General features: G+C 52.5%; 8 protein-coding genes across 8 annotated transcripts; 5 read left to right on the forward strand and 3 right to left on the reverse strand.

The window, feature by feature from the left end:
- Positions 1 to 1910: 1910 nt before the first annotated feature.
- Positions 1911 to 2878, reverse strand: N0V89_003193 (uncharacterized protein; the record flags this gene model as incomplete). Its single annotated transcript, XM_056211995.1, has 3 exons — positions 1911 to 2416; positions 2466 to 2670; positions 2720 to 2878. The coding sequence occupies 3 exons, from the start codon at positions 2876 to 2878 to the stop codon at positions 1911 to 1913; spliced, it is 870 nt and encodes a 289-aa protein (XP_056075468.1).
- Positions 2879 to 3689: 811 nt separating this feature from the next.
- Positions 3690 to 5055, reverse strand: fma1 (Methionine aminopeptidase 1; the record flags this gene model as incomplete). The annotated part of the gene is made up of 5 exons (XM_056211996.1): positions 3690 to 3814; positions 3867 to 4413; positions 4461 to 4777; positions 4832 to 4862; positions 4915 to 5055. The coding sequence occupies 5 exons, from the start codon at positions 5053 to 5055 to the stop codon at positions 3690 to 3692; spliced, it is 1161 nt and encodes a 386-aa protein (XP_056075469.1).
- Positions 5056 to 5550: 495 nt separating this feature from the next.
- On the forward strand, positions 5551 to 7116 carry BNA4 (kynurenine 3-monooxygenase, mitochondrial precursor; the record flags this gene model as incomplete). The annotated part of the gene is made up of 3 exons (XM_056211997.1): positions 5551 to 5656; positions 5709 to 5923; positions 5974 to 7116. The coding sequence occupies 3 exons, from the start codon at positions 5551 to 5553 to the stop codon at positions 7114 to 7116; spliced, it is 1464 nt and encodes a 487-aa protein (XP_056075470.1).
- A 1368-nt stretch (positions 7117 to 8484) lies between these two features.
- Positions 8485 to 10351, forward strand: N0V89_003196 (uncharacterized protein; the record flags this gene model as incomplete). The annotated part of the gene is made up of 3 exons (XM_056211998.1): positions 8485 to 8506; positions 8630 to 8907; positions 8957 to 10351. The coding sequence occupies 3 exons, from the start codon at positions 8485 to 8487 to the stop codon at positions 10349 to 10351; spliced, it is 1695 nt and encodes a 564-aa protein (XP_056075471.1).
- Positions 10352 to 10900: 549 nt separating this feature from the next.
- Positions 10901 to 11935, forward strand: SCO1 (Cu-binding protein; the record flags this gene model as incomplete). Its single annotated transcript, XM_056211999.1, has 4 exons — positions 10901 to 10972; positions 11053 to 11262; positions 11349 to 11646; positions 11814 to 11935. The coding sequence occupies 4 exons, from the start codon at positions 10901 to 10903 to the stop codon at positions 11933 to 11935; spliced, it is 702 nt and encodes a 233-aa protein (XP_056075472.1).
- A 2698-nt stretch (positions 11936 to 14633) lies between these two features.
- N0V89_003198 (uncharacterized protein) lies at positions 14634 to 17122 on the forward strand (the record flags this gene model as incomplete). Its single annotated transcript, XM_056212000.1, has 4 exons — positions 14634 to 14698; positions 14790 to 15078; positions 15131 to 16431; positions 16486 to 17122. The coding sequence occupies 4 exons, from the start codon at positions 14634 to 14636 to the stop codon at positions 17120 to 17122; spliced, it is 2292 nt and encodes a 763-aa protein (XP_056075473.1).
- A 1471-nt stretch (positions 17123 to 18593) lies between these two features.
- Positions 18594 to 20135, forward strand: N0V89_003199 (uncharacterized protein; the record flags this gene model as incomplete). The annotated part of the gene is made up of 1 exon (XM_056212001.1): positions 18594 to 20135. One exon carries the CDS (start codon positions 18594 to 18596, stop codon positions 20133 to 20135), a length of 1542 nt encoding a protein of 513 aa, XP_056075474.1.
- Positions 20136 to 21131: 996 nt separating this feature from the next.
- Positions 21132 to 24402, reverse strand: N0V89_003200 (uncharacterized protein; the record flags this gene model as incomplete). Its single annotated transcript, XM_056212002.1, has 4 exons — positions 21132 to 22937; positions 22994 to 23178; positions 23229 to 24235; positions 24371 to 24402. 4 exons carry the CDS (start codon positions 24400 to 24402, stop codon positions 21132 to 21134), a joined length of 3030 nt encoding a protein of 1009 aa, XP_056075475.1.
- Between the last annotated feature and the right edge of the window lie 587 nt (positions 24403 to 24989).

The following is a 24989-nucleotide window of genomic DNA, read 5'->3' on the forward strand; positions in this document are numbered from 1 at the left end:
GCAACATGCAAGAGCCGCATCTTGTGTCTGAAGTAATGATACGATCAGATCTAGGAATGAGATTGGGTGCCTTTTGTCAACTTTAGCCGCTAAAGCCTGAGCGGTCGTGCATCGCGCGTCTCGTGAAAGCACACGCAGAGTTCGCATGGAGAAGTCTCAGCTAAGCGTCTTTGAGTAGAGGAGCTGTGATTCAAGCAGGGGAATAGGCTATAGACCAGAAGAGGAGATAGGTGAGGAAGGACGTGACGCGGGACACTGGAGAAAGGCTGGGAGAAGGCTGAGTGCACCAATCGACTTTCCCAAAACGGTCAAGCTTCGCGATAATGCTGGTCGCCTCATGCACACTTGATCCGCAGGCAAGATCGGACTCCTACATTCCTTTCGCCCTAAAGCTGATGCCTTCGATCTCGAGCAGGTGCACAGCAATACCAAATTCCGGTAAGAGGGCTAAGTTCGTACCCAAGGGGGTGGAACAGAACCTGCAACAGCTCCTCCGCATTACGCCCTGCTAGGCTCCAACAGTTACAACAACGTCCCATCAGCAAGTGCTGCCGGAAAACAGCTACAGTTCCTTCCCCCGCATTCTTGACAGTTTAAGGCACAGTATCACTATGTCCGAAAAGAAATCGACCCTCAGATCCGCGGCAGACTCATGGCAACTCTTTTGCTATCACCACCCGTGGGTGAAGACCGTCAGCAAAGCATGTTTCTACACGTTTTGCTGCCCCTTAGCCTGTTGTTACTGTTGCTTGTCAATTCCCTCCAAGCTAGTGCCCAGATGTGGCAACTACAGGAGGGGAAAGCACGACCGCGAAAGGTCAAAAATGTTCGCATTGCAAATCGGAAAGCGCCAGCGACAGCACAAGAGGCGCCATTCGCTCACTGAAAAGCGTACCGAAACTTCGAAAATGGGCGGTTTATTTAAGAGGCGAGTAAGATGGCATGGTCAAGAAAGCTCTGCATTTTTTTCGAAACTACCGGCTGAGCTGAGAATGAAAATATATGAGCTAGTGCTCAACGGCGATAACTTTCTGCACCTTATTCCAAATTATAAGGAGGGAAAGTTCGGCATCAGCAAATCCTTCCTTGGGCGAAATGCCGATCTTTTTGCGGATGTGGAAGAAGATACTCCACGGGCTATAGCAAACGGGAATCATTACGAAAATCTCGATGAAATGTCGCGGCTCAAACACTACCACTCTACTCGGCGAAAATCGAGATCTGCACCTTCCTTACTATCCCTTCTCCTAACCTGTCGCCGCGTGTAAGTACAACCGATCTATATCTGCCTGGCTGGCGCACTGATATCCACAGCTACGCCGAGGCTATACCTCTGTTATACTCAGGCAATACCTTTGTCATTTCCCTTCCAAGCAACCTGTGTAATTTTGCTCGGTCCTTACCCGACGTCCATCTCAACCGCATCACATCCTTGGTGCTCCACGCGCGAGCCCGTGAGTGGGTTATTTGGCACTTGACGGACAGCATTCCGCTGAGACTCAGAAACCTTAAAAATTGTCACATCATAGTCCTGGATGAGTTTTGTGGGCACATCACTCACGACAGTAATGACTTTGAGTTCCTTCAAAAGCAGGCGCGATCCTTTCTGGAAAACTATCCAGCTAAGGACATATTCACAATAGACCTATGGTCCGCAGCTGAAGGACACTTGGATGATGTGGGGAGGAGGAGGGGCTGGGTGCTTACCCGGAGATGGGCTATGAAGGATGAGACCACAGGAAGAAATACAGAATACCTGGCTTGACGAGAGGTGCGCTGTAAGTATCAAATTTGCGAGTGGAGAAGCAGCATCGAAATTTCCGATGCGTTCGACATCACGACAGCCTGCCTGTGATCATGCAACATGCAGTGAGCGGAATATCACCAGGTTCAACCTCCGGCGGTCATTATCATTTTAACTCACTCCCCCCATCCTCGACCTCCTTCTCCACAATATCCACACATCCTTTCTCCCCTTCCTCTTGAGCTACCACCTCTCTCCATAATTTCCCTTTCTTCCCATCCGGTCCTCTCCTCAAGAAGTTCGCATCCCCAATGGGCTCAAATCCAAACCTCATATACACATTCCTCGCCGTAGGTGCACTCTCCAAATACATCGGCTGACCACCCTTCTGATCCGCCTGCTCAATCGCCCAGTTCATCAACTTCGTCGCTACACCCCTCCCTTGAAACTCCGGCATCGTCATCAATGGCGCGAGAAACCAATGGGGTTCGTCGCCTAGGACTTCAGCGCGGATCTTGTCGTTGCCGCCGATCTGTTTTTCCCAGGCCTCCAGATCGATGCCCCGCCACATCTCCTCGATATCGGCGTCAGACCACCCCATCATCTCTTGGAAGCCAAAGAATTTCGTAGCAGTGCGTCTCCAGACGTTGTGGATGGGCATGCCTTCCCCATCTCATCAGCTCATGTTACTTCACTTCACTTCACTTCGATGGGGACTCACCAGGCAACATCCACCCCGCGACCCCAACCATCTGCCCCGTAGGCTTATACACCGCCTTAATATACTTCATCTCCGGCAGATAGAAAGACGCACTCAGCCGCGTGGCCAGACGCTTTGCGCGCGTTGCCAAGTCGGCGTCGCGGAGGGCGGGGGGTTCCATCTTATCCCAGAAAGAGTCAGGGAAGCAGATGTATAGGCCCTCTGCCTGTTCGATTGTTAAAGGTGTAGGAGGGAGGTGAAGGAAGGGGACGAACGATTGCGAGCACATCGTCGACAGTGCAGGTTTCGATTTGAATTTCTTCGTCTTTGAGACGGTTGGCTTCTTCTACGGGGAGGGTGTATTTGGAAACTCGTGGTGCTGTGGCTGGCTTTTGGGTTGGGGTTTTAACGAGTGTCTCTTGGTGGTTGGCCATGGTGTCTGTTGTCCGCCTTCTTTCTGGGTGTTGAATGTTTCGATCTGTTACTGGTACGGTCATACGTTTAGTTTCTTCCTTCTCCGTTTCACTGAGCTTCTTTTATGTGCCTGAGTCGAAGTGGCTCATGGAGCGCGATGCTGGTTGGCGGACAACTGGCGGTATCGAGCGGAGCTTTCGGACACCCACGTGAATCAAAGGGCTTGAAATTGACGAATGGGAATACAGTGTAAGACACAAGAAGTCACCCATGGATGCGGAGCGAACCACTATCTACCCCGCTATGATCCTGGCATCCTACAATAAAAGATATGGTACAATTTGGCGAGCACAGCGGAGACCTGCGTAGTGGGGGTGGAGAGAGGTGGGGTACGAGGAACGGCGGAACAAAGCCCGACTCGACACTGCGATACCGCAAGCACAGCGTTTAGTGTTAGTAAATCCTACTAGTAGAAGCTACAAGAAGAGGTTTAGTGCTATCATCTCGTTATTTGAAAACATTTAGTATTGTCGTGTTACGTTAGGCCACGTTGCTAGTGTGTTTCTCATGAGAAATGATTCCCTCGTAAAGATAGTGGGGTTGACTGAGATTGTGGCATGCTGGACACGACTATTGAAGCATTCTTACGCTGCCAGTATCATCGTCATGCTTGCTGAAGAGCTCCCTAATAATCTTAAACCCTCTGTTGTCTTATATTCTAGGATCTAAAACTGTTCTACGTGCACCCACATAGCAAGACACTCAGAGAAACGAAAGCCCACACTTTCAACGCTTCATTGCTTTTGTTTGGCTACATATTGGAAAGACTCGCTATGCTGATGCTGTTGCCGCCTGGCCATTCGAGGCCTCGATCCGCGCTACAGGGCCTCCTGGCGAGTCTGGCAATCTTGCGGTAAGGATTTCTACGCCGTCCTCCGTGACCAGCAATGTGTGCTCTATAATATGCATCAGTAAGGCAGCAATATAACATTCGACGAGATGGCTTACCGAATTGGGCAGTCCTGGTTCCATCTGCCGTAACACTCGTCCAGTCGTCCGGCCATGTCTTATCCCTATGCGTACCCAAACTGATCATAGGCTCGATAGTGAAGCACATGCCCGGCTTCGCTTCTCCAACAGCCTTGTTCTTAGCGTAATGTGGAACATTTGGTGCGCAGTGGAACAGCTGGTTGATACCGTGCCCGCAGTACGTCTTGATGACGCTGCAATTTTGAGACTTTGCGTGTTTCTCGATGACGTTTCCAGGGTCGCGGAAGAGCATGCCTGGCTTGACCAGCTCGATAGACTTGTCCAAGCATTCTCGTGATGTCTCGACTATGCGGATGGCGTCTGGGTCTGCGAGTGCCTTCTCGCCAATGTAGTATGTCTCGTTGAGATCGCCGTGGAAGCCGCCGTGGTAGAGAGTCACGTCGATGTTGAGGATATCGCCGTCTTTGAGGACGCGCTGGTCGGGAATGCCGTGGCAGATGACTTCGTTAGGCGAAGTGCACACTGACTTGGGGAAGTGGCAGTAGTTCAGTGGTGAGGGGTACGACTGCGCGAAATCAGCGTCACGGCTACTCGCTATCCCAAAGAACTTACGTTTCGCTCTAAGCAAGCTTTGTGTACGACCTCATCGATGTAGTCGGTCGTCACACCAGGCTTTGCCTCTCTGGCAGCAATGTCCAGGACCTCTCGCGCGAGTCTGCACACCTTGCGCATGCCCTCAATCTCCTTTGGATTCAGCACAGCAATCTTGTTCCTGCCAACAAACTTCTGTTCTGAGCGAGGTATACCATCCTTTGCGTAGTCTGGCAGCTGCACGCTTGCAGGAACCTTCCTCCGCTCCGACAGCGGGTACACAGGCCTCAGGGTTCCGGTATACGGGTATGCTGGGAAGGGGTTGAAGGTGCCGGTGGCTGGATCGGGGTAAGAAACGACTTTGGGAGTAAAGATATTGGAGAGAATAGTACTTTGTGACTTATGCGACTTCTTGTGGTCAGCCTGCGGTAGTTAGCAGGGCAGTCTGGCGGTTGGAGTGGATCTTACTATGTACCCAGTTGCGCTTGAAGCAGTCTTGCGAGCAGAAATAGCTCTCTTTGCCCAGCTTCTGGCAGTTTGGACATTGCAGCTGGCCGGCGTCGTTGTCGCAGTCTTTGCTAGAGCACTTGCGCGTGGCGGGCGCGTCTCCAGCCATTTTGTTGGTGGGGTGTGCAAGGTGGAGAAACGGATCGAGTATGTATTTGGGCAAGGACAAAGAGAAAAGGTGAGCAAAGAGGCGTGCAGGGTATCTTGTTATTGTTCTGCAAGACCCTGTGCTGTTTGCCTCAAAAAAGGTGCCAACGCCGCACGCCGCTGCGAACCCTCGGAATTCCTTAGTGGGTCCGCGTCGAAACGCCGCTGCCGGTCTTCTTCGCTTAGGTAATCGTGCATGTCCACTTCGTGACCTGCTCGTGCGTGCTTTCCTTTTTAGTGCAATTGCGCATACTAACGTGACTTATCTCTTTTTCTTTTCCTTGGTCATTTCTCTTGCTTCACTCCTGCTTCAAGTGTATGGATTCGTAATCCAGGCTGACTTCGGCCGCGGACTTCCACTATTGTACCACTAATTCAACGAACGACTTTTCACTCATCTCGTATCAGGCTGTACATACCTTTCTTTCCTGATTGTTGTTCACGGACCTGATTGAACATGCCTGAGAAGTTCATCGTCGTAGGAGCAGGTCCTGTGGGCTCGCTCGCAGCGCTGTATGCTGCCGTCCGAGGTCATGATGTTGAGATTTATGAGCTACGCCCAGGTAGGCTGGCCACATGTACTAATGCCTGTTTCATGTATACTAAGTCCATCAGATCTTCGGGACCCTACTACCACACCTCTGAACTTCACTAAATCGATCAACCTTGCATTGTCTGAACGAGGAATCAATGCCCTTCAGAAGACCGGTCTTCCCGATTTGGCCGATGCAGTGCTTGGCGAGACATTTCCTATGCACGGCCGAATGATCCATCTTGAAAAGAAGGGCGAACATCTCCAGATACCTCAAATCTATGATCCAAGGGGAAAGGTATGCTGACAGCCATCGTTATCATGATGTATTATGGCTGAAGCCTACAGAACCTCCTCGCTCTCGACCGAGCAGGGCTCAACAAAACGCTCCTGGACCATCTGGAGTCAATGCCCAATGTCAAGTTTTTCTTCAACCATAAGCTTCTTTCTGTCGACTTCAAGAAGCAGCTTGCCTGGTTCGACAAGCACAACAAGTCCGAAGCACCAGAAGAGCGAGGTACCGAGATCGAAATCAAGTTTGACTTCATGATCGGCGCTGATGGTGCACACTCCGCCGTCCGCTACCACCTCATGAAGTTCGTACCGATGTCCTATCAGCAAGAATACATTGATAAGCTATGGTGCCAATTCGACATTCCATCCACATCTGCCGGCGACTTCCGCCTACCGCCTAACTATCTGCACATCTGGCCGCAGGACGAGTCCATGTTTATCGCCCTTCCTAATCTCGACAAGACATTCACAGCGACGCTCTTTCTTACGCGGACCGGCTTCGAAGAGCTTGACAGCTCAGGAAAAGTAGTGGACTACTTCAACACCAATTTTCCCTCCGTGGTTCCGGATCTAATCACCGCGGAGGACCTGCGGAAACAGTACAAGGAGAACGCCCATCTCCCTCTCATCTCGATCAAATGCACCCCCTACCACTACACTACCACAGGCGTCATCATCGGCGACGCCGCACACGCCATGGTCCCGTTCTACGGGCAAGGCATGAACGCGGGGCTTGAGGATGTCTACGCGCTCTTCCAGCTCCTTGACAAATACCCGTCTGACCGCGCGATAGCCTTGTCGCAGTATTCAACGGAGCGGACACAGGATGCACATACTATCAACGACCTCGCGCTGGGAAATTATAAGGAGATGGCTACGGATGTCAAGAGCAGGGTCTATCTGTTGCGCAAGTGGGTAGAGGAGAAGCTAGATCTGTGGGCGCCCGGACTGGGTTGGGCAACGCAATACACAAGGGTAACGTTCAGCAACATGCGGTACTCTGAAGTGCAGCGCAGAGCACAGTGGCAAGCAACCGTGTTCAACGGTGTGTTGGGGTTCGGACTGGCAGCTACCATCGGAGCGACGCTGTGGTGGTCGAGAGCCGGTGGTGTGCAGAAGGTCAAGAGGAGCATACTGCTGTCGATATGCTGGGCGGCACAACGGATAGCAGGACCACCTGCTCAGGCGAGGCGGTGAACGGTGAACGCTTGGAAGTGGATGCAACCCTTCCTGTGAGAGCAAGAGAGGAGGTCTGCGTGCACGACGAATGAGCCTGATTGCACTTACTTTGTACCACTAGAACCACGTGTATATTCTACTCCTCGAATTCATGGGTCATTCCCAGTCGATTGCATCCGATACGTCGAGTGATAATTTAAGTACCGAACGAGCGTTCGTTCAGCTCAGCACAAAGCCCGCATGGTGAAGCCGTTCTGGATCGCAACAATGTAGGCGCCCTACCCTTCTTCGCGAGTGACTCTTCCCGCGGCCGCGATTGAGTATATCTTGGGATGTGTAAGCAGGTTGGCGGTGAGCGTTGGGTGTGAAAGTTTGTATTCCCAAAGATCCTTTTCAGTCCCCCTTTCGGGCATACATCCGGATGATTCAATATCGCGCGAACAATCGCCTGAATCGTAGTGACTGTACCTGCAATAGTTTTGAAGAGCACCTTCCACGAAGCTATGCGCTCACACTTGCAGTAGGGCAGTCGCGCCCTAGGCCTGTATAGGTACCTGCTTGCCCCAAATCATTCCTCATTTTTACATCGAAGTTGTTGTCTACTATCAACGAAGTGCGACGAGATAGTCGGATATTGAGAACGATCATACCGAGCGCCGCACGGATGGAAGCTGTTCGCTGGATCCCCTCCTGGTAGGTCGCCTGGCACTCTCTACTAATTCTGTCTGTTACATTCCTTAAAATCTCATAGCCGGAAATACGAGGACGGACACCGAGGCTCGGAATGTTTCTTCGGAGTATCGAGGTCGCGTGCACCTTATACTCGATTTGCGCTGCGACGTTCGCTCGGAACTCAATCTTCTCCCGATCCTCCGGGCCAGCCACCCTCCGCCGCCGGTTACGTCAGCGAAATTTTGAAAGCTTCCCGCGGGAACACTCGCCACAATTCGACGCAAATGCGATGTACCGCCACATCTTTCTAAAGAACTGGGGGTTTCGGCGGCAAATTAAGCTTCTCGCTCCGCTCTTGGCCTGCATAAGGTGCCGTTTTGAACCTCGGCCACTCACGACGTGCCAATGATGTTTGCAGCATCTCGCTGTGGGGCTCGACTCGGAGTTTTCGTCGTCATGCACATTCTTAAAACCGATGAAAATGTATTGATTGGAGCTAATACACACAGCCTGCAGGGCAACGGAGCAGTCTCATTTGCGGTGTAGGCATGTATATATTGACGTCGTGCCCAGCCTTCTTTCTGCTATCCCCTTCAAGATCGCCTTGTTCCCGGATTTGCGATGCTCAGATATACAACGTCTTAATCGATCCGACTCCACTTGTAATCGAGCAGTCTCCAGGATTCTCTATTTGGATACCTTACACACACCAGCATGTCGGATCTACGACAAACTCGTACGGAAAACTCGACCCGAAGAACAAGAACGCGTTCACGCTCTCGGCCGAGGTCGCGTCCTAGCTCGAGAGATCCGCCACTACACCGGTTACTCTCTAGTCAATTCCCTGACGATCATTCAGTGTATCATCATGAGGAAGGCGAAGGGTTACATGTCGACCCGGATGCAGCGTCGTTCCACAGAACTGAGACGGAGAGAAGGACAGCCGAATCCTCAGGCTCGGACAGCGATAGCACCAATGACGTTGAGAATGAGAAAGACGAGGCCCCACCAATCGAAAGACAAGAGACTACGGTCGAGGAGATTAGAGGCGGTATTCCTTACGAACACGACGTGGAAGCAAACAAGCCGACCTTGGAGAAAAAGAAATCGTCCAGGTCGGTAAAGGACCCGAATCTGGTATGTTATCTTCACCACACCTTGCTATAACATAGACTAACCTTCACAGGTAACATGGGATGGCCCCGACGACACAGCCAATCCAAAAAATTGGTCGATGCGTAGAAAATGGGCAGCGACCTTGATCGTCTCCTGCTTCACGCTCGTATCTCCCGTCTCTTCATCCATGATTGCCCCGGCTCTTGGCTCGATCAGCCAAGACTTTCACATCACCGTCGAAGTGGAGGCTCAGCTTACGCTCTCGATTTTCGTCCTAGCTTATGCGATAGGACCGCTCTTCCTCGGACCATTATCAGAGATCTATGGGCGCGTTATCGTACTCCAATTGGCTAACGCTTTCTACTTCGCCTGGAACCTTGCATGTGGTTTCGCACAGAACAAGGGTCAGCTCATGGCGTTTCGATTCCTCAGTGGCTTGGGTGGTTCGGCTCCTCTAGCGATCGGTGGTGGTGTCCTCAGCGACACCTTCTTCCCTGAGCAGCGTGGAAAAGCCATCTCAATATACTCGCTTGCCCCTCTGCTTGGACCGGCAATCGGTCCCATTGCAGGCGGCTTCATCGCTCAGAATACTACATGGCGCTGGTGTTTCTGGGCGACATCGATCTTTACGGCAGTGGTTCAGTGCTTCGGTATCTTCTTGCTCCAGGAGACGTATGCTCCTAAACTGCTGGCGTGGAAGCGGGACAAACTGCGCAAAGAGACAGGCAACATGGAGCTGCACACCGAGTTCGATGATCCCAACAAGACGCTTCTGAATACACTCAAGATTGCCCTGGCACGACCTTTTCGTCTCTTGGCTACTCAGCCAATTGTCATCGTCCTGGCATGCTACATGGCATACCTATACGGACTCATGTATTTGATGTTATCGACATTCCCGGGGCTCTGGAGCAAACAGTATAACGAGTCGACAAGTATCGGCTCTCTCAACTTCATCTCCATGGGACTGGGCTTCTTTCTCGGTACACAGATCACCGCGCCATTGAACGACGCAATCTATCGCCGCCTCAAGAAGAAGAACAACGGCGTGGGAAAACCCGAATTCCGTGTTCCTATCATGATACCTGGTTCGATTCTCGTTCCTGTCGGTCTTTTCTGGTATGGCTGGAGCGCCCAAGCGAAGGTGCATTGGATCATGCCAAATATTGGCGCAGCCGTGTTCTGCGCAGGAGTAATCATCAGTTTCCAGTGCATTCAGACTTATCTTGTTGACTCGTACACGCGGTATGCGGCGAGTGCTATTGCGGCGGCCACGGTGCTGAGGTCGTTGGCTGGATTTGGCTTCCCTCTATTTGCGCCAGCCATGTACAATGCGCTGGACTACGGCTGGGGAAACAGTCTGCTGGGCTTCATTGGGATTGCCCTTGGTGTCCCAGCCCCGTTCTTGCTGTGGAAATATGGTGAGACGCTGCGGTCGAAAAGTCAGTTCGCTGCTGGTAGCTAAGGTGGTTTTTATATTGTGGTTTTGCATGAGTGGAGGAGTTCAACAAGCATTGCATGGCGGCATAAGCATACGTGATACCTCTTGTAGCGACTAAAATTCAAAACATACCATTGATTACACCAGTGAGCACTTCGTGATGTTGTGGGCAAAGCATTGTGGAGCAATGTCCGAAAGAACTCCATCTCACCTGACTTCGCGGGCGCCTTTCAAGCACGGGCCACGCAGCTCTGTCATCGCATCTCGAAAAGTCTCCAGACATCGGTAGACACGCGAATTAACGCTCCCACCGCTTTCCACAACTCAAGACCAGCAATTGAGATGTCTTCGACATGCAATTGCGTCGCTGGGGCCGCGAGAGCCATCAAGTCGATACCAGCGTTCCGTCTTCCTGTCCAGACCTCCGCGCGCCGAACCTTTGCATCCGCCAGCTCGAGATTCACCGTTCCTTCGCGAGACCTAGCGGGATATAAATCACAATGCGCCTGGAAAGCCGAGAAGAATGCATTGGCAGGGGCTAGGCGGACAAATGTCGCACAGGGACAGCTCCGGATGTTCTCAAGCTCGTCGCCACGGCACAGGCTCAAGACTATAGAGCAAGTGCGCGCACGCAACAAGAGTGGGGTACGCATAGCCAATTCTGAATCCGACGCATGCTTTTAGTAGCAGTGAAGCAGGGAGAATGCTAATTTGAGCGCGTGTAGCCATTCAATCTCACGGCCGCGATCCTCTTCGTCGCAACTGCTGGTGGACTGTACACATACTTCACATACGAGAAGGAGCGCATGGCACGGCAGCGGGTAGCAAATCAGACTAAGGGTGTGGGCAAGCCTAAGGTCGGAGGGCCATTTGACCTACTTGATCATAATGGAAACCCGTTCACGCATGAGGATATGCTGGGGAGATACACCCTGGTAGGTGGACACAACATCTGGGAGAGGTCGTGTCTGCATTTCACAGCAGACAGCACAAACGGCGCCCGAATACTAACATAAAACAGGTCTACTTCGGCTTCTCGCACTGTCCCGACATCTGCCCCGACGAGCTCGACAAAATGGCCCTCATGTACGAAAAAGTCAAGGAACAGTGCGGCGTCGAGCTCCTCCCCTTGATGATAACCTGCGACCCCGCACGCGACACGCCTGAAGTCCTGAAGGAATACCTCGCTGAGTTCCACCCCGCGATCCTGGGCTTGACGGGTACATACGACAACATCAAGCAGACGTGCAAGGAGTACCGCGTGTACTTTAGCACGCCGTCGACGGTGAAGCCCGGGCAGGATTACCTGGTCGATCACAGTATTTACTTTTATCTTATGGGTACGTCAGCTGTTTTTCTTCTTGCGGGTGCCTCAGGGAGGGTAGGCTGCGATGATGAACGATGATGTGCGCCGAGCGCGCGCATCGCGATCATAAAAAGCAGCGTGACGTTGTAGTTGAGATTCACAAACTGACGCCATAAGCAGATCCAGAAGGCGACTTCGTCGAAGCCATCGGGCGCAACTTTTCAGCCGATCAAGCGGCGCGGGTCATCGCAGACCACATCAAAGACTGGGAGAAGCCCTTGAAGAAGGATCGCTGGGCGTAAATTGATCCTCCAACACTGACGCTGTGGCGCGGTCTATCAACTGAACCTTGGCGACGATGACAGCTGCGATTGGGTGGAAGCTACGGGCCTTGTATATGTAAGTTGTACAGATATGTAGAGTAGCGGCGTGGGGCTGCTGTATGTGTATATCATAGAGGTCAATCAATCACCGGTCAATCATTCAATAAATGCTGGGATAATTGTCGCGTCTATCGTGTGGAGGTCACTTGTACTTGGGCGCGGCAGGTGCAAAACGCATCCAGGGTCTTGAAGGACCCATACGCTCCGAAGGTGTGGTCATTGGTGAGGCGGATGAGAAGCCGCCTGATGGTATGCCACTGCCCTGGACCTCAAGATTCTTATGAGCAATGGCTGGTCGCGGGTCGCGAGCAGCCGCGGTTACTCTTGAAGGTGTGAGCGCGAGGCTGCCCAGATGGACCTTGATGATCTTGCTAGCTCTGTTCTCGTGATTTTCTAGAAGGTGTGAGCGCGAGGCTGGACCTTGATGACCTTGCTAGTAACGGTGCTAGCTCGGCTGTGATCTTCTAGAAGACGATGCGTGCTGATAAGACGGGATGTTGGAGCCATGCCGTACGACGGCTTCGAACGGCCACTTATTGAGCTAGAGGCTTGTCTTGTGCGACTCCAAAATGTTTGCTTTTCAGTCCACTTGTCCCACCAAGAATTTCGATTTCGGCACCTCAGTCTCCACCACAGTTGCTGCCCCTGTTTCAGGCCTTATAGTTACATAATAGCCACAACTCCTCAAAGTCTGAAGGACATCCCTCATCAGGAATATAGCCGTTAGATTTCACGTTAGAAGCGGCAGGTGATCACATGAAGAGTCCGCGCCGTAGCGTAGCGGAGATGCAGAGATAAGCTTCGTATGGCTCGGTTAGGCGAGGGCCGTGTAGGAATGCTTGGGCCATGGGGCGGAAGGCCCACTGCTGGTCGATTGCGCCGCAGGAACATGTAAGGCGATGAGTAATATGTCGTTACAAGGCGTATAAGGGCGAGCTGAGAGCCGTACCGCACGCCAAAAGCTCACGATGTTTGCGTGCTGGACCAGACGCACGCCGGTCTCAGATGATAAGAATTCACGACTGCATGATTCGCTTGCAAAGCCATTTGACAAACTGGAGTGCTAAGGCTAGCCAAGCCTTCTTAGCTAGAGTGGGTTTCGCGCCACAGTTTCTCCAAGTCGATGCCGTTCAGGGTGTGAAGCCCGACGAGAGAACGGACGGACTCGGACGCCACCAACGAGCTGTTAGCTTCGTAAGGCTCGTTTGGGTCGCTTCAGAAAATGCAGAAAATAATCACGGCGGTAGATGGGGCATGCGGTAGGGTATGAGCACGCGAGTACACGCGAGAGGTGGGGCGTTTGCCGCTGATATGTGCATACAAACTCGAGCTCGAAGTTCGTATAAGCACAGATGGGAGTGTGGGTTTGATCTATTGTCAAGGGGACATCTTGTATTTTATAGTACATGCACCACAGTCTTGGACGCGTACCTCACGCTCTCTTCTCATCGTTCTCGTTCTTTTCCTCTTCAATCATGCTCCGATGTGGTTTCCACGGTTGACAGCCTCGCCAAGCGCACGGTCACGATAGCGTTCACCACCTTCCGATTAAGGTGAGAAGCTACCAGCCACTAAGCCGGACTTGCGGTCCATCTGCAACCCACATTTGCCGGCGCCGGGCTAACTGCAACACTCAACATCAATCTGGCAAATGCACGATAGTGTCGTACAACCTGTACGCCCAGCACTTGAGCAGCGTTGCCTCGTGGCCACAGCGCCTGTTGAGGCTTTCATCGAGGTATAGAGCAGCGATCGCGCGCTTCTGATCATCACCCCATAACCGCGCCGCTATCATACGTACCAAAGGTGTGGGCATGCGACATCTTCGGTGGATCCGCCGTTCATGAGAGCGCGGGCCGTCTTCTACAGTATCTCTCGTCTATCGTAACCATTCCTGTCTAGGTGGAACGCCTCCGAGAATAACGAGCCCGCCACCCGTTTCATGCACACGGATGAACCCCGGACAACGCTCGCTTTTCTGTCTTCGAAAGCACATGGATGGCGGGAGCTACACCAATGCTATGCTCGCCGCACTCGATTTCCCAGGAACTTGGGCTCAGCAGAGCTGATGCACTGGAGGGCCTTCCACGTTCTTCGGGACGCCGGCACGCAGGCCTGAGCTTGATGTGAGCATGGGTGGAATGCGTACCAACCGGGGACTGGACTGGACCCTTGAATCTTCACCTGCGTTGCCAGATTGGGCGTTCACTCCCGCGAAGGCGTTTCTCCGCGACAATTTCGGTGGCGGCCAGTGCCAGTTCTTCCAACCCTCCACAATTTGGTGGTGGTCAAGCCTTACTGCATGCGGCAGGAGTATGGTTCTACGAGAGCTTCGATGCGTCTGTGATCCACCACTGGCCGAGGCTCAGATAGCGGTGCCGGGGGCCACGATACAGAGACAGGGTCCAGAGGTATCCAAGCCGTCTGATAGACATGGGGTAGCATATACCTAAGCGTGGCGAGGCTTGGTCCTCTCAATGGGCTCGGCATGGATGTTTGCAGCTGCCACATACATATATTGGGATACACACCCCTCCCGCTTGCGTCTTGCTATCGCGAGATCCTCTGACCTTGGCGGCCACCGTTTCCAATCGCTGTAGCGGTTCACCAGCCCACTATGTCTAATAATCCTGAGGTGCTCGACGTGAACGTCGACCCTGTGGGTCAAGTTAACCCCAAGGTGTAAGTCTGACTTCGCTACTGGCGCGTGGAGCTTGTGTAACCATAGATACGAGTTCCACTTGTACTGCCAACGGATGCTAATTGACTACAGGCCCGCGAACACGGAGAAGACAAACACCTTCCACACGCCGGCTCACGCCTTCACTGGCGACGATGAGAAGGATCTCGATGTTGAGCGCATCAAGTCGCTCGACGATGAGCACCATGACGATTTCACTATCGATCCATTTAAGCCTTTCGACGATCTGCCTCCGGAGGGCAAGCATATCCTAACTATACGAGCTATCTTTGTCGGTCTGTGCTGCGGTGCTCTCGTCAACGCTTCCAACGTCTACCTTGGGTTGAAGACTGGATGGACCTTCACTGCGAACTTGTTCGGTGTAAGTTGCGTGAGATTGGCTGTTTAACGATCAAACACTGACAAAGGCGCAGGCTATCGCCGGTTTCGCTATCATCAAGTTCCTTTCTAAGGTCATCCCCCAAAGTTGGCCTATGCTAGGTGGTGATTTCGGTCCTCGTGAGAACAACATTTGCCAAACCGCTGCCATGGCCTCTGGTGGTCTCTCGAACGTGTTCGTCTCCGCGTTCCCGGCTATGTACCAGCTCAAGCTTCTTGGTGCAACCCCCAAAGACGATTATTGGGCCATTGTGGCTTTGGCGGCGGTCTCTGGCTACTTTGGTTTCTTCTTCGCTACGCCCCTACGCAAGTTCTTCATTGTATACGTGGCGCGTGAGCTCCGCTTGATCTTCCCGACGCCTTCTGCAACTGCCATGACCATCCGGTCCATGCACCAGGCTGTCACTGGAGAAGCCATTGCGAAGATGAAGATGAAGGGATTGTCCATAGCCTTTTCCGGCGCGCTTGTCTTGCGAGTCGTCTCGCAGTACGCTCCTGGTATTCTCTGGGACTGGCACTTCTTCACCTGGTTCCATATCTGGTCGAAGTATCACTCTCATGCACTCGCTGTTGAGTCTTGGGGTTGGTTCCTCGAGTGGACTCCTGCATTCCTTGGCTCCGGTATGCTTGTCGGTCTGAACGTCTCCATCTCGTTCTTGGCTGGCTCGGTCCTTGCCTGGGGAATTATCGGTCCGGCTCTCGTGCACAACCACATGGCCTGGGGCACCAACCTCGGAGAGGGTACCAAATGGGACGGGTACACCAATTTCGGATCCCTCAGCTTGGCTGCTTGCAACAAGGACTGGCCATCTCCTCGCTACTGGCTTCTGTGGCCCGGTGTCCTTGTCATGATTGCAGTCTCTTTCACTGAGCTCATTCTCCAGTACAAGGTTATCTACTTCGGATTTAAGGCTCTCTACCGTGGCATTGCCGCTGGTCTTTACGCATTGGGCCGGAAGGCCGGCCGCGACCTGACTTGGGCGAAGAACGCGGGTTCCCAGGCCGACGAAGACCTCGTTGAAGACTCTGCCGCGCCGCACGAGCAGGTGAAGATGTGGATGTGGGCTCCTGGTCTGCTCCTCAGCATCATCTGTATCTGCATTGTTCTTGGTGTTCAGCACGATATGCCTGTCGGCATGTCGATTTTGTCCGTCGTCCTCGCATTTTTCTTCTCCTTCGTCGCTGTGCAGTGCACTGGTGTTACGGACATTACGCCTCTTACTGCTGCGTCAAAGGCTTCGCAGATCATTCTCGGTGGTGCCACGAAGGGTGAGCACTGGGATATTACCAGGGCCCAGAGGCTCAACCTCTTCGGCGGTGCCATGTGCAACATGGGGTAAGTTCACGCTATTCCAACTTGTTTCACCGACACCATCTAACAACTATATAGTGCTTCTCAAGCTACGGATCTTGTCTGTGACTTCCGAACTGGTTTCCTTCTTCGCACGCCTCCGATCTACCAATGGCTCGCTCAGGGTCTCGGCACCATCGTCGCTATGTTCCTCGCCCCTGCCATGTTCCAGCTCTTCGCAACGGCCTACCCTTGCATCATCGACATTGATGCAGAGACTTGCTCCTTCGGCATCCCCTCCGTGTCTGCCTGGCGTGCAACTGCCGTCGCTGTAACCGACCCTACATTCCCCATCCCGCCGTCCTCCGGATACTTTGCCATCGCCTTCGCGATCTTCGGTTCCGCCATGGTCATGGTCCGCCACTACGTCTGGGTCGGCCGTCTTGAGTGGATGCGCAAGTACCACCCCAATATGATGTGCATCGGACTCGCTTTCGTCCTTGCGCAGACGCAGTACGGAACTGCGATGACGATCGGTTCGGCTGTTGCGGCATACTGGCAGCACAAGAACCCAGAGCACTTTGATGTCTACGGATACGCTGTTGCGGCTGGTCTCATCGCTGGCGAGGGTATCGGCGGTGTGATCAATGCTGTGTTCCAGGTTGCTGGCATCGCTGGTGACAAGTATGGATCTTGCATTGCGACGCCTGCTGGTGAGGTCATTGGATGCCAGTAGAGAGGGGAACAGTGTGAGGATGAGGTGACGATGTGATGAAAAGTGTACTCGCGATATACCATGTTTATGACCGTTGTTGATACCTTAATGCACTCGTTCATTTGATCGAGACGCCTAATAAGTGGCTTCCCAAGAATTCAAGATTCAAGGTTCTTTCCGTGTACAGTGGAGCGTTCCTGCTTCAGACTCCGTTGGGTGGCGTGAGTGAATCTTGAGACGAGGAAGGCGCAACCTTTAAAAGTCGTGTTCCCTCGGTCTTCTTCTCATTCCTCTTTCTCGCTCCTCTTTCATTGTACGATTCTTCAAGAGAAGACCTCAGAGCTGCGGACTATTACAGGCTTATCTGGATGGTCCATCACGGGCACGGACCACGGTACGCTTCGCGACTGCACAACAGAATTATGGAAGCCTCGAAAATCCGTCATTTGAAGAACACCGGGACTTGGATCACCCATCAACAACAATGTTGAGTTAACGAAAACTTCTATCTCAGCTTCGCGCGGACGTGCCAAGACGACGTTCTTTATCCTGCACCCCGTTCCCCGGCGCGATGCAATCGAAAAGGATAGTTCGGCACCTAGCCAGCCTATCGAAGCGGCTCACCGGCAATATGACACTGCAACGCGTACTCGGGAAGACCCGCTGAAGCATGAAATGCCTTGGATGCGGTGCCACAGTTCGAGAAGTCCGCTTGACTCGTGGGAAGAGCGTGTATGAGGCGCAACGGGTTTCAGGTTTGTTTGTGCAAGTCTTTGCAACTTCACGCCGTGAGGCCTCCAATTTCGAAGATGCAGATAGGAACGTGGTGATGAGCGGCATTCATCTATGCGATTTGGAATATTCGATGCAAAGTAGACGTGGGTACATGTTGGAGATGGATGGTGAGGATTTTGTAGAGTGCGTTTCGTCCTTTGGCACTGCATCGGAACGACCACCACGGATTCTACAATTGCAAAAAAGTTGACAACGACAACACCAGAGCACAACAACACCTGTTCACCGATAAGTCTCCACTACCATCTCGTCAACTACCGGTGTAACCGCTGTCGCCTCCTGCCAGCGTCGGAGAGCCGTGCAGGGGGCCCCTGATGCCTCAAAACGGTTTCAGCGTGCCTCCGCACAATCTCAGGTCCTCAGATCACCGGCATCAAAAGCTCATGCTGCGCTCGCTTGAGATGTCGGAACCTCAGGATACCAAAACTATTTTCCACTCGCCTGTTTACAGTGCGCCTTTTGCGGCCCGATATCTGTTTTGTAATTTGTATTCTTCCCTTTCCAGCGAATTGAGGCTGAAGTGCATTGATTGCACTCCATCGCATTGAGCCCACATTTTTCTCGACGAGATCTTGGTACGCACTACGATTCGCAGTAACGATTAGGTTCTTGTGGAGAAGTACTTGCAAGAGTTAGACTTGGACTTGGACCAACAACACTTCATTCTTCTTCGACCTACCTGCCTCAGGCTAAGGAAATGTGGACAGCAAACCGCGCTCCTGCTCGCCCTCAACGCACCGGTTCCGTACACAGCATTGCATCGGTGCACTCCGCCCACAGCAGACCGTCGTCTGTAGTTAGCCCTCATTACCAGCTTAGCCGCCAACAATCCCGCAGCGGATACGAGAGCGACCAGTCGAGCGACACTCTCAACGAGGAGGATTTCAACGCACCCATGCCGGCTATGTGGCAGACTAAGAGACAGGAATCAGGATCAGCAGTGAGCAGACTGAGCCAGAAGTTCGCAACCGCTATCGGGACCTCGCCAGTGGTCACACCACTGAAACCATCACCAACACTACACAAGTCTGACATCATGAGGATGGAGTTCGACGATGACGCTCGCTCGAGGGCAAGCACTACAAGCACCCTGAACGGTGACGAGCATGACTTTGAGTTTCCGGAGAAGACGCCCACAAACAAAATGTTTGGTGCGGGAGATCGATCAATACCATACTACACTGGTGTCGAGCCCAAACCTTACACACGAAAGTTGAAGATCATCGAGGAGTCTTCCAGCGCAACAGATAAAAACATTCCGTACTACACGGGCATCGAACCGGCGCCGCTCTCACCGTTGAAGAACATCATCGAGAGACCTTCGGCTGCACCAGCTTCAAGACGTGCAATGGGTCCTCTCGAATCGCAGCTCGCGGCGCTCATGGACAAGGTCTCCCAGATCGAGTCGAACAATCCCATTGCGTCCGTCACCCCTGCAGACTACGCCACCATGAAGGCCCGTCTGGAGACCCTCGAAGCAGAAAAGAAGACCTGGCAAAAGCGCCACGAAGCCATCTGGGCCCTCCGCGACGAAGACGTGGAAAACAACATCAAGATCCGCGGCGTCCTCGCCAAAACCCGCCGCTCGCTCGAAGCCATGACCGCCCTCCGCGACGAAGACCTCGCCAACGTGCAAGCCGTCCGTCTCAAGCTCGCAGAAGCAACCAAGCAAGTAGACCGCCTGCGCTCCCAAGGCCCCCCCGCAAGCGGTCGCGCGAGCCCCAATCGCGGAGGCAGACCCCCCAGCATGTTCCTCGAGCGCAGAGATACTACCGACCTTTTTGCCGCTGCTAAAGCCGCGGCCCTCGAACAGCGCGCGCTGGAGATGGAGAAGCGAAACTCTGATCTCCGCGCGCAAATCGAGACGCTCAAAGGGGGCGCGAACATCGACGATCTAAACCGCATGACCGCACATGAAGCGTGGAAGGACGAAATCTCTTCCATGGCGTCTAAGCTCAAAGTCAAAGACGCGGAGATCGCAGAGCTGCGTGCGGCGAAGGCAGCGTCAGCGCCGTCGGCCCCTTCTGGCGCACCTTCAACGACCGCGGGGCACGTAGCGTGGCACCGCGTCGAGGCGATCCACGAAGAACACGCGAGCTACCGCGAGCGTATGGGCGGGAAGCTGGCGGTGCTGCGGTCCGAGAAGGAGGGCCTGCAGAAGGAGTTACACCGCAGGGAGGACGAGTGTCACGCGTTGGAAGTAAAGGTGCAGAGTCTGCAGCGGAGAGCAAACATCTAGACGTAGTTTCAGGACCAGGCCGAAAGCGCGGCGGTATGTTGCGCGTTGCGATTCCTAGAAGTCCGTCGTACGGCAAGGACGCTGCCAATGCCAGTGTGGCTGCCGATCCTCAGCGTAATACGAGGGCGAGAGTGAGTGTCCCGGGTGCGAGTAGGACGTACATGACGCTGGGTGGGAAGAAAAGCGTGGAGAGACTGCAGCAGTTTGAATGGCTGTGAGCACGATTGGCGTTTGGTACATGGTTGGTAGGGGTTTGATATCCCGGGCAGCTGCTTATAGCGCATACACTGAGAGCCATGTATATCTGGCGAGGTGTTGGTTTGAAGAATGAGGTTCTGTTCGCAACTCTTGAAGACTGTGTTCCTGCTGTGAGGGAGTTGATCTGCTTGTGCTTCATGCACTGCGTTTTAATGAAATATACGTGAATAGTCACTCGTGGGTAATGTGATATGCAATTGGAGAGCGTCGTTAAGATGGTGGGATAAGAGAAGTTCGGACACGGACGCATAACAGTATGGCAGCAGGGGGGATTTAGAAAGTGAGATGAAGTGGTTACGTATGTCTCCAATAGCCGATTTCTGGCTGCGAGAAGGCATGTTAATAGTAAACAGAGACGTTATCATTGGGGCAGAGCAGTGGTGTTGTAGTAAACAGAGTAAAACCCATGTATATGTACGCCTGCTACATATGGCATGTATGGGGATGCAATCTCTAGGTCGCAATCGTAGGCACGGCGGCTATGGAACTTGTGTAAGATCGCCAAAAAGGACAACATCAAGTAGATGTGACCCATTGATCCCCGGCACCATTTGAAACCATTATGAACTTCGAGCTTGCCATGGACACCTCGCAGAGCAAAAGTAAAGCCTTAAAAGTGATATTCGCAGATCGTTAGACCTGCCCGAGCTTGAGCGAGTCGACCGAAGCGAAGACGGTGAAAGCATACGGGAGCATAACTACTCATTATCGTCGTCGAAATCATTAGGTCGAGGTTGCTCAGTGATTCGTCACTATCATGCTCGCTCTCTTCGGCTTCGGCTTCGGCATCAACTTGTTCGGCTTCGGCATCAACTTGTTCGTCTTCGGCATCAACTTGTTCGTCTTCGGCATCAACTTGTTCGTCTTCGCTCCCCTCGACCAGTCTATACCCTTGTTGAGAACGCTCTTGCCACATGACGGTGCAGTCTTCCTTCCGTCAGTCGTGCTATCGCCTGTCGTGCCCTTGTCGGTCTTTCCCTCGGAGATGATGCTATTCTCGTCCTCGTACTCGTCCTCCACCTTGATCTTCTTTATCGCAGACTCCTCGCACTCAGAGGATCGCGCCCGCTTGATCGAGCCCATGAACTGAACATCCTGCTGGTCTTGTTGGCCAGGGAATCGACGCTGACAATCCAACAGCAGATCCTGGAACTCAGGGAGCCAGCGCCGCAAGACTTTCCGAGCCGCGACGTGCTGGGAGGTGTTGTATACATCCGTCTCCATGAACTGCTTGGTAATGCGGACGAACTCCTTGAGCTTTGTGTCCACCGCGGCGATAAACTCCTCAGAAACTTGAGCGATGCGCTCAGTCATCTTATTCATAGCGGCGTTCTCGTACCTATCCACGAACATCCTGCCATTGGAGTCGGGGTCGCAGAGACTCCTGATCAATGATCGGCGTTGGCGAGTGTACACCTTCTTGCCACGACGCTGGTACGCGGCATCCTTGTAGGTCTGTATGTTCATAATTGCGATCATGCAGCCTATGTCCTCTTCTGTAGTGACTTCTTGGTAGACTTTGTCGATGGCTGCTGTGATTTGTTCGGGAAATCGATTGACCATGTCACGAATGACATGTTTTACCTTCCTCCACGCACCGCGCATTCGCCCTTTGAGAGCCAGAGGAGCGGACGATGCGGTGATAACGTCCTCAATCGATGCCCATAAATCAGTGATGGGACCAGTTATCGAGTTGGAGATTTCCGTAGACTTATGCTTTATCGTAACCTTCCAGTCCGACAGGTAAGCCTCTAGTGACGTATATGCATGGCTATTGTCGGCTGGAGTTTCCATGGTATCAAGAAGGTCACGGTTCCAGTTGATATCACGGCCTCTGTATGCTGCTGAAGCATAGCTAGTAGGAATGCCTCTGCAAACTAGAGTGTGCATGAACGTGTTGAATTGAACGACAGTCGGAGCACTCCATACCTGGATAAGGGCCTTAATACGTTTGGTAACGGTGTTCTTCTCGGAGCCTGTGTAGATGGGTAGGACGATGGATATGCTGTTGACATCCTTCGCTGCACGTGAACCTCGTATGGCATTTCGGAAGCACTGTTCGAGGCAGCGTCGGGTCGTTGCTAATATCTCTTTCTGTCCAACCGTCTTTGTGAGGATGCGTTGGGCATCGTCCACGAAGCCAGGCAAAATCTGGAAGTAATGTTTGTGGTAAATCTGCAGCTTTTGCTCCGCAGTAAGACAAAGTAAGCCTCGCCTCAGGTGTGGAACACCAGACATGTAGGGTCCCCAGGTCGGATCTTCAGCTCGATAAGGGTCCAACCAATCGTGAGCGGCTGATGCCACTACAGAGTATACGCTTATGCGTCCGCCGTGACGTTGCTTGAGCGCATCTTCACACGGTTCGGCGAATTGTCGTACCATTGCACATTGCGCAACACTAGCGATATGGTCGTCGTAGGCTTCCTCTGCATCGGAATCATCTTCAGTGGCTTCCAAAGCTATGTGCAGTTCTGGAAAAGGGCTCTCTTTGTTTTCTTCGATCTCGCTACGAACCGCATCATAATCCGGTGCATCGTAGGCTTTCTATAAAAAGTAACAGTCAGACAGAAATATACGGAAGAGGAAGAGGTATGCCCTACATCGATCTGATTCATGACAAGGATCGTGTTTCGATCTCCGTGTGCTTTGCGGGAACGAGTGATCTGTCCATCCAGGTCTTCGCTGTCTTCAATGCGTGATGCCGCTCCTATGATGATTTCGCCGTGCGCGCTTCGACGATGCACATTCGCGCTTGCGATCCGCGCTTGGTTAAGGTCGCCATATCCTTTCCTTGTAAGCATTGGTGAAAAACAATTTTTGTAATGCGTGACTTACCTGGAATGTCCACAAGAACAAGACCGTATCTCAAAAGCATCCCCCCTGTCGCCACTTTTACTGACCTCACAAACGGTGCCAAAGATTCAGCTACCTTTCGTACTGCTGTGATGTCTCTCTCGCCCTGCTCATGCTCTAGGTCGAGCTTGTCTGGGACGTTGAGATACACAATAGTATTGTTGCCATCTACGCCCAATGCTTGGAGACGCTCCCGTTGTTTGCGATGATAGAATTCGATTAGGCTGCCATTCGTGAAATTTTCGGGATGGTTTAAATGCCTGTCGAGTTTCTCCTCAGCTTGCTCGTCTCCTTTGACAATGATGCGAAGGACATCGTATGCTTCTTTGCTGAGATACTCATCATACTTGGTGAGCGTTCTCGTAAGAGCAGGGTCGAGGCTATCTTCGTCGCTTTCCTCCTCTTCACTCGTTGGGTGATGGAAGCGCCCATACCGCATGATGTTCTCCTCAAGATGCGCTCTGAGTTGGAGTTCGTCGAAGAAAGAGATCGTCACATCGCTCTTATCCGTATCGTCATTTGCACCGGCCTTGTATCTGAACTCTGTCGCGAATTGCGTGCACGACTTAGTACCCTTGGATACACCTGCGAGTTTGTGACGACCGAGCAAACAGTTGGTCAAAGTACTCTTGCCTTCGCCGTGCTTCCCTATCAAGGCATAGTGCCACTCAGGTGTCTCTGGTCCTGGATTTAGCTGAAGTTTCTGCATGAAAGCGCCGATCTCCTCGATGTTTTCGTATGCTTGGCCACTGAGAAGTGTAAGCACCTTGAACACCATATGGTTCATTTTAGTGTCCATGTTAGCGGTGTCTAACGTGAAGAAGACGTGATCCGGCCTCTTCTCGTCTTGTGGTTTGTGTTTAAATTTGGGTTCGAGGACGCTCCGTGATTTCTTTCGCAGGATTTGCGACGAGGATGGTTGACTCCTCTTTGTACGCTTTTCCCATTCCTCACGGGAGAGGATCTCGTCAATGAAGTCAGAGTGCATGCTATAGCATGTTAGTAGATTCATTACCAAGAACGATCGGGTACGCACGTGAACAGCCCCTACGGCGTAGTCTTGCACGCAGGAGAAAGATTGGTAGAGTAGAGCAGATCAAGTATACTAAACTTTGCAATGAGACTGGATCTTACAGAACAGAAGGATAAGAGGCATGGTAGAAGTAAAGAGTAGAGAGCAGCGCTGGAGTCGAGCTTTCGAAGTATCGAGACTCGAGTGAGAGAACGCTAAGCGACGGCCGGGCGATCAACAAAACCAGAGTGAAGGAGGTCCGGAGAGCGAAGAGAGCAGACGGTAAGATGAGTGTGAAGGCGATTATTTGTCTCAGACAAGCAAACGGCTACCAGCAGGTAAAGGCGGCAAGACAAGCATTGCTAAGAGTGAGACACCGGATTCTCGCAGCAGCGATGCGTTGCGCCCACCGTACGACCAAGACAACGTGAAGCGGTGCTTTCGTAGCATCCTTGCGGACTGAAGATTGGGACGATCGTGCATTGTGAATGGTGTCTCTGAAGATGCCTTTGAGATCGTTAGCTGTGACTGCAGCCTCAACAAAGAGTTTGGCGGTGGAAAGGAGGGCGCAAACAAGACAGAAGAAGCGTCGTCAAATGATTGTTTGACGTAGCAAAATGTATGAGCAATTGGAAAATACGAAGTAGAGTGTAGGGGTGACGGGGTGCTCAGGTGGGAAGTGCTACCTGTACAGGCTAGCGCGCTTCTGCCATGCGTCCGGAAGCACCTAC

This window comes from Didymosphaeria variabile, assembly GCF_027946475.1.
Source record: "Didymosphaeria variabile strain IMI 356815 chromosome Unknown scaffold_2, whole genome shotgun sequence".
Classification (NCBI taxonomy): Eukaryota; Fungi; Ascomycota; class Dothideomycetes; order Pleosporales; family Didymosphaeriaceae; genus Didymosphaeria; species Didymosphaeria variabile.